General features: G+C 62.8%; 1 protein-coding gene across 1 annotated transcript in view; it reads right to left on the reverse strand.

Annotated features, from left to right (window-relative positions):
• Positions 1-493: 493 nt before the first annotated feature.
• The window catches only part of FURIN (furin, paired basic amino acid cleaving enzyme), an 8,136-nt gene continuing 884 nt past the window's right edge, over positions 494-7,745 (reverse strand). The window contains exons 3-15 of the mRNA XM_077774266.1: positions 7,527-7,610; positions 7,327-7,473; positions 7,140-7,216; positions 6,780-6,868; positions 6,192-6,364; positions 4,856-5,068; positions 4,373-4,473; positions 4,149-4,252; positions 3,946-4,063; positions 3,675-3,854; positions 3,132-3,256; positions 2,905-3,011; positions 494-2,683 (exon numbers count right to left, since the gene is read on the reverse strand). Coding sequence (XP_077630392.1) covers positions 1,712-2,683; positions 2,905-3,011; positions 3,132-3,256; positions 3,675-3,854; positions 3,946-4,063; positions 4,149-4,252; positions 4,373-4,473; positions 4,856-5,068; positions 6,192-6,364; positions 6,780-6,868; positions 7,140-7,216; positions 7,327-7,473; positions 7,527-7,610 — 2,490 coding nt within the window. The 3' untranslated portion in view covers positions 494-1,711. The remainder of the gene's footprint in view (positions 2,684-2,904; positions 3,012-3,131; positions 3,257-3,674; positions 3,855-3,945; positions 4,064-4,148; positions 4,253-4,372; positions 4,474-4,855; positions 5,069-6,191; positions 6,365-6,779; positions 6,869-7,139; positions 7,217-7,326; positions 7,474-7,526; positions 7,611-7,745) is intronic.

Consider the following 7,745-nt stretch of genomic DNA (forward strand, 5'->3'; position numbering starts at 1 on the left):
ATTCCATCGGATTCCCCAAGGAGAGCTCGGGCGCCAGCCTCCATTTGAATAAGATTTCCGAGTAAATATCCCCGAGGAGAGGCCTCCTTTTGGGCCTGGGTTCTGGTGAAACCACTCCCCCAGCCCAGGGAGGGGGACAGGGGTCCGGTCCCAAGGGGAGCCTGGGTGGCGGGGCGGAGGGCGCTGGAGCTGGGGAGTGGCCAGGGGCCAGCAGAAGCAGTCCGTCTTGGTTTGGTCAGGCCCCACCAGGGACCTCAGCCCTACAGCTAAGACCCAGAGCAAGGAGGCCACCTGGGCAGTTAACTCTTCCAGGCCCGCTGGAGACCAGGCCCGAGGGGGTGGAAGCACTCAGCTGGTGCTCTTGGGGCTCACCCCTCCCATGCCCTGGGGCTGGCCTCCAGCTGCTGCCCAAACGGGCCCACCCCCCACCCCCATCCCGGATGCAGTCTCAGGGTCCTAGGAAGAAAGAACATCACCACGCTGGAGACCAGGCCTGGTTTGCATAGTCTGCACGTTTAATCACTTTAAAACCTCTAACATTATCTCGTGTCCATTAAATAGAACCAACAATGCTGGGCCTGTTTAAATTACAAGAAAAAAAAAATCACTGGGCACCAACCCAGTGTCTTACAAAATTAGCCAGGCTGGCCACAAGGGTGTGGGGGTGAGAGACGAGGGGACACCCCTGGGCAGGTGGCTGGGTGCCCGGGAAGGCTGGAGGGCGAGAGAAAGAAAAGGGGGCTCCCAGGTGGGAGGGGACTGATTGTCCTAATGGGAGGGGTGCAAAAGGCACGTCAGAAGAGGGGACTTAAGGAGGCAGAACAGGTCAGTGCTTTCTCCACAAGGGCACAGTGTTGGAGGGGGCTCAGTGCCACCGCCTGCCCACCCCTGGCACTTGGAGAACCAGTGACCCATGAGCCCTTGGCACAATGAGCCCCACCTGAAACACGGATGACAGCCTGCCCCTCCCACCATGACCCCCTTTCCTAGGGCCCACCTGGCTTGCCCGCCTGCCTCTTCAGGACTTGGGGGCTCGACTACTCCTCACTCCTCAGCAACATGCTGCAGCCCCCCCGCACCTCGGGGCCAGGGTAGCCGGGGGAACAGCAGAGTGGACAGTGGGTGCGGGAAGGTGGGTGTCCAGCTGCTACCCCCCGTTAAAAATACAAAAAAAAAAAAAAATCAGCATCTAAAGTGAAATAATCACAAAGTGAAAATATATCCTCAAACAGCCCCTGAGATCCCCACAGGGGAAAGCAGCATCGGGTGGGAGGCGGGAGAGGCCGGCCGGGCCACCGTCCCTCCCCACCACCCACCCAGGGGCTCCGGGACTGTGAGTGCCAACAGCCCAGGCAGCCCCCCGGGCTCAGAAAACAGGGACTCGGGCCCTGGCGGGAGGGGAGGGGGCCCCCGAGAAGGGAGGGTGGTCAGGACGCCGGCTCGGGTGGCCTGGTCGGTCCCGCCACGGCTTGGCGGGCAGCNCCAGCTTCGGTGGAGGTGGGCACAGGCACACACCCTCTCGTGCACACGTGCATGCGCGCGCGCCCCGTGGGAGCACCTGCCTTCCTTGGTCCCTTCCTTCGATCACCGCTTCCTCAAGAGGCTCACCAGACGCGGGGGACAGGGTCGGGGATACAAAAGCCCTTGGAGAGGTGGCCTCCTCCTTCAAATACCCCCTAGGCCAGCCTCCCTGCTGCCTGGATGGGGACCATTATTGCTTTAGAGGAACAGGGAAGGGACGAGAGCTGCGGCCCGGGTCAGGAATCCCCGAAGGGCCGACCCTCTTCACTCCGCAGGGACTCCGCTGGGGGCCTGGACCTTGGAAAGCTGCCCTAAACGCTCCACTCCTTTCTCCACACGGAAGAGGTGCTGGAAGTGGGGGGAGGCCCTCCCCCGCCCCCCAGCTGGTCCTGGGGCCCCACCTCCGGCAGCCAGGCGGCCTGAAGGGAGGGCGGGAAGCAGTCTCTGCCCCTCCTGCCTCCCAGCTGGGGTCCAAACCCAGTCCCAAGATAAAAAAATACTTTGGTGAATTAAAAAGTGCCCAAGGAGGGGACGGGCTCGAAGGGGCAGGCAGTGGGCGCTCGTCAAAGGGCGCTCTGGTCTTTGATAAAGGCGGTCCTCTCGCCCCGGCCCTCGTCCTCTTCTGAGTCCGACGGGGCCTCCTCCTGCCAGGCTTCCGGGGGCAGCCCCTTGTAGGAGATGAGGCCGCGGTCCATGGTGTACACCTTGACCCCCCGGAAGCTGAAGCCCGAGCGCAGCTGCAGGACGAGGAAGACGGTGACGAAGACCAGCACGATGAAGGCGCAGCTGAGGCCGGCCACCACCTCGGGCAGGTGTGAGGGCAGCAGCCCTGCTCTGGGCCGGGGCTCCGCCGCCACCTCAGGGGGCGGCCGGGGCGGCGGCGGCGGCTGCTGCTCGGGTGACTCGCGGCTGCTCTGGCTCTGCCGGGAGCAGGTCTGCTCCACGGGGTCCAGGGAGGCGTGGCTGGGGCAGCTGAGGCAGTCTGTGGGGGCCAGCCCCTGGCACGTGGCACACGAGGGGTGGCAGGGGGCGCAGACGCTGGCCCGGATGATCTCCACGTCGTTCTCGGTGCTGTAGTGCGTGTCGAGGACTTGGGGAGTGAAGCCTGGTGGGCAGTGCTGGACACAGGTCTTCTGGTGCAGGGAGAAGCCTTCCTCGCACACTGGCGGCAGGGGACAGAAGGGGGGCGTCAGCTAAGCGGATGGGGCGGCCCCAAGCAGTCAGCACGGGCCCTCGGAGCTTCCAGCCCTAGAACTGTGCTCACCCCAAGGTCGCTTCAAACCCCTTTTCCTCCTAGCGCTGGGCTTCAGGACAGGGACTCTCTGCCCTCCCCCCCGCAAGCCTCAGGCCCCCAAACCCCGACAGCAGTCACTACTGACCCACACAGGCCTGGCTGGACGTGAGGGTCTTGCAGCCGCTGCTCTCGGGAGGCGTGTGTGGCCCCTCGGGGGCCGTGCCGTACAGCACGAGGGTGAACTTGGTCAGCGTCCCTGGTCCAGGGTTGGCAGGGAGGCAAGAGTTAGGGGGCGCCGACACGGCACCTGGAACCCCAGAGCCCCCCAGCCCTCCTCCTCACCCCGCTGCGCTGAGCCCTCAAATGTCCCCAGTACCGTAGTTGTTGGCTTCGCTGGTGTTTTCAATCTCCAGGACCCACTCGCCAGAAGGGTCCTCATCCCACGAATGGGTTGTCATGAAGGCCCAGTCGTTAAACCCATCTGCGGAGTAGTCGTGCGGCCTGGTGGGGGAAGGGTGCCCACAGCTGTCGGAGGCCCCCCGGGGAGCCCAGCCATGGGGTGCCAAGCCCACAACACATGGACCGCATACCCTCCTCCGGGGCAGCACCAACCCCACTGGGCTGGAAATGCCTGTCGGGGCTGTTTCCCAGTGGGCCAGGTGTCCTCAACCAGAAGATTCTGGAAACGTGCAAGGGTGCTTGCTACACGCAGTAAGGCACACTCCTGGCATGTAACAGGCAGGGATTCCTGCGATGTGGGGACAGTCCCATAGGACAAAACCGGGCCTCCTAAAATGCCAACAGCGCTCCCACTGAGAAGACTGTGGTGGCCACTAAGACTGCGTGACAAGTCAGGAAGGGGGTGAACGCACGTGAGTATGAGAGACAGGGCAAGCCGGGCGGGGGAGAGAGCAAGCACCTGGCGGCCAGCAGGGTGGAGCGGGTGCCCATGGGGCTGACCAGGTGAATGGCCAGGTCACCACGGCGATTGTAGGACAGGGTGAGGCGGGCCTGCGCGTGCTCCAGCCGCGTGATGTGGCTAGGCTCCCCCAGGCAGGCGGTCACCGTCTTCCGTACCTCCAGCCGCTTCCCGATGTCCCTGTGCAGAGAGCAGGGAGGGTCTGTACCCTCTGTGACCCCTGGGCCCCACCCACCCCTCCCAGCCACCCCACCCAGGATGGCGCCCTCACTTGGGTTCAGTGAGGATGTCGATGATGCACTTCCGCTGGGGGGCCACTGTCGTCCAGTTCTGGGCCAGGGTCACCATTGCACCTGCGTCCAGCAGCCCGTAGCCGTATGAGTGGCTCACTGCGGGGCAGGGAAGGCGGGGTCAGCAGGGAGGCGGCGCACCCCCCTCCCCCCAGCCTGGAGCACGGGGCCACCCGGTCCTCACCTTTCCGGCCCACGCCGTTGGTGGCCCAGTCATTAGCATTGAGGTGGGCTGGCTTCGAGGTCTGTACCACCAGGTGCTGCATGTCCCGCCAGGTGAGATTCTTACTGCAAAGGTGGGAGGCACAGGCCGGACTCAGCCTCTTTGGAGAGAAGCTGCAGACCAAGGGCTGCCCTGCAGGGGGCGCTGGTGGGGACAGGAGTGCTCCTCGGCCCCCACCCGCTTACTTGGCTTCCAGGGTGAGGGCGATGATGCCGGCTGCCAAGGGGGCAGAGGCCGAGGTGCCCGTGTGAGACTCCGTGCACTTCTGCCGCAAGTCCGTGGTCACCTACCGGGAGGACAGTGTGATGGGTGGAGGGACTAGAAGGGCCCCGTGCCCGCCCTCCCTCTGCCCACAGGCCCTGGGCACTGACAGACAGTCCCAGCTGCTGCCTTGCTGCGAAAGGCCGATGCCTGGCCCTTTCTGGGCCTCCTTTTCTCAAGGAACAAGGGGGGAGCTTGAGGTTGGGGACCGTTAAGAGCAACGCATACCTTTAGGGAGAGGCTACAGTTTTCAGGGGCTTCGGACGGCCCCATGGCCCACCCAATGTTAGAGAGCCACCGGCTCCCGTTCCAGCCGCGATCCCCCGGCCGCATGAGTTCTGGAAAGCGGGCCCCGGGGCAGAGCTGGCAAGCGTTTTCCCGGGGCCCCCACCCAGGGCGAGACTCACGATCTGCTTCTCGTTCTGGTTGCCACTGCTGTAGGTGGTGGCCAGCGTGGACGAGCAGGCCTCGCTGTACCAGGGCACGTTGCCGAGCTGCGTGGCGCTGCTGATGGACAGCGTGTAGATGCTGTTGGTGTAGCCGTCACAGTTGCAGCTGTCATGCTCCCGGCCCCCGTTCCCCGAGGCCCAGACAAAGATGGAGCCCAGACCCCCGCGGCCCTGTGAACAGAGCGGGCCGGGGTCACTCGGAGACAGGACCGGAGCGGGGGAGGCCTGGCGAAGAAGGGGCGGCCGGAGGCCGGGGAGGCTGGGGCTTCATTCTCAAGGGCCCCTCTCTGCACACACCCGACCCTGTCCCGCAGCTGGAGAGACCCCTGGTGGATCAGGTACACGTGCAAGTACGTCTGCCCGTGTGCAGAAAAACAGACCCAGGCTACTACCGGAAGTGCCCGGAGTGGTGATTCCAGGGACTGGAGTGATGGGTCAGCTTTGCTTATTTTCTCCTTTTCTGCCCTTCTAGTCCTTCAACGTTGTAATAAACATGTCTCGTATAAAATTAAAATATGGGGTGCCTGAGTGGCTCAGTCAGTTCAGCGTCCGACTCTTGATTTCGGCTCCGGTCATGATCTCACAGTTTCATGGGTTCGAGCCTCATTGTCAGGCTCTAAGCACTGACTGCATGGAGCCTGCTTGGGATTCTTTCTCTCCCTCTCTCTGCCCCTCTCCTCCCTTCACGGTTTCAAAAATAAACAAACTTTGAAAAAAATTAAAATTTGGGGCGACTGGGTGGCTCAGTCGGGTAAGCATCCATCTTCAGCTCAGGTCATGATCTCATGCTTTGTGAGTTTGAGCCCCTCATCCAGTTCCGTGCTGACAGCTCAGAGCCTGGAGCCTGCTTAAGACTCTGTGTCTCCCCGTCTCTCTCTGCCCCTCCCCCGGTCATGCTTTTTCTCTCTCTCAAAAATAAATAAACATTAAGAACATTTTTTTTAGGGGCGTCTGTGTGGCTCATCCGGTTAAATGTCTGACTTCGGCTCAGGTCATGATCTCGCAGTTTGTGGGTTCAAGTCCCACATCAGACTCTGCTGACAGCTAGCTCAGAGGCTGGAGCCTGTTTCAGATTCTGTGTTTCCCTCTCTCTCTGCCCCTCCCCTACTCGTGTTCTGTCTCTCTGTCTCAAAAATAAACTACTAAAAAATTTTTTTAAAAATCCACTTTTTTTAAAAATTAAAATTTGACACAAGAATAAGCAGACAGGAACAGACCAACACAGGGAGAAAGCTATGAAAAAGACAGCACCCAGCTTGCCCCCAAGAGGCTGGGCCTGGCCCCCCCACCTCACCTGGCTGACCCCCCGGAAGAAGGCCTCCTCGGCCAGGCGGGCAGGCCCATCCACGGTTTTGCCATCGTCCTCGGGGCCCCAGCTGGCACTATAGATGTGGATGTGGTTGGGGTTCAGGCCGAGCGAGCGCGCCTCCACCGCGTCCGTCACCTCGCCGTCTAGCATGCGCACCCCTGGCCGCAGAGGGGGGTGAGGAGAGGGATGCTGCGTGGGTCTAGCTGCCAGGGGCCCCCGTGGAGCACACCCAGCCCTGTCCGCACAGGCCGGGCAGGGGGAGGGCAGAGGCTGGTGCTGGGAAANGCTCTCAACCACACATCCTAGCTTAGTACCAGGAGTGTGGTGACCAAGGCCCACCACGTAAGGACTCAGAGGGGGTGGGGCAGGTTTCGGGGGGCTCCCGCTAAGCAACACTCACCCTGCCTACGGTGGGTCGGCTCTCTGAGCTGCCGAGAACCCTCTCAGGAATAGCCAGGTGTCAAAAGGATCCACAGGGGGAAGGTGACAGGCACTGGCCGGATGGGAAGTGGTGGAGAAAATCCCACCCGAAGGGCCCTCCCAAAGGACAGGGTGGCCAAGGCCCACACCCACCTCCAATGCGGGCGTTGTAGGCCACGCCGACGCCACAGACGCCGTTGTTGGCTACCGCGGCGACCTCGCCTGCACACCGCGTGCCGTGCCTGCCAGGGGCCGAGAGCGCAACGTTAGCGGCAGACAGAGCAGGTGCGGCCCGAGGACCAGGACGGGTCGGCTCCCCCCTCCGGCCAGGACCACTGTCCTGCCTGTGTGCAAGGTCCCCTCCCACGTCCGCCACTCCGTGGCCACCTCTGCTCTGAGCAAAACGGACACTTCAGCCTCTTGGGGGAGCACGTCTTAGCCCAGGCTCGGCCCTGCCTCCTCGGTGGCAGAGAGGAGAACCGGGGCGGAGGCCAGGGACCTGGCATTTCTTACCGGTTGTCATTCATCTGCGTGTACCGAGGCTGGGGGTCAGGGTCCTGGTCGTTGACATCAAAGCTGGCCCCGGGATCCTGGGGAGGATGCGGCTGTCGTCAGGAACAGTCTGGCCGCACTGGCACAGCGGGACAGCCCCAGGACACCCCTCACCGGGGGTCACTGCCTCCCTCCCCCACCTCCTCACATAATTGCCTGCCAAGTCTGGGTGGTTCTTCTCGATGCCGTCATCCAGGATAGAGACCACGATGCCGCGGCCCGTGTAGCCCTGAGCCCAGGCCTCCTTCACGTTCAGGTCCCGCTGGGTGACGCCAGACTGCGGAGACACCCACCCCCGTCACTCTGGCACTTTACAAGCCGCGGTTGGCCGTGTGAGGTCAGGGGTACCCCGAAGAATCCCTTCACCACCCCCAAAATCTCTTTCTCCACCTGCCCCCGCTCCTGTCCGCGCTCCACGGAGCGTGAAGAACTCTAGAAGGGCAACCCCAGGCTCGGCCTGAAGTGCCAGGGAGACCGTGCTCCACAGAGAGGAGGAAGGATGAGGGAAGGCCTCCAAGTCAGCCTCACCCTCCCACCAGACCCCGGGGGGGCTCGATGAACGCGGGG

Source organism: Crocuta crocuta, unplaced genomic scaffold (genome assembly GCF_008692635.1).
Source record: "Crocuta crocuta isolate KB4526 unplaced genomic scaffold, BGI_CrCroc_1.0 scaffold7, whole genome shotgun sequence".
Taxonomy (NCBI): Eukaryota; Metazoa; Chordata; class Mammalia; order Carnivora; family Hyaenidae; genus Crocuta; species Crocuta crocuta.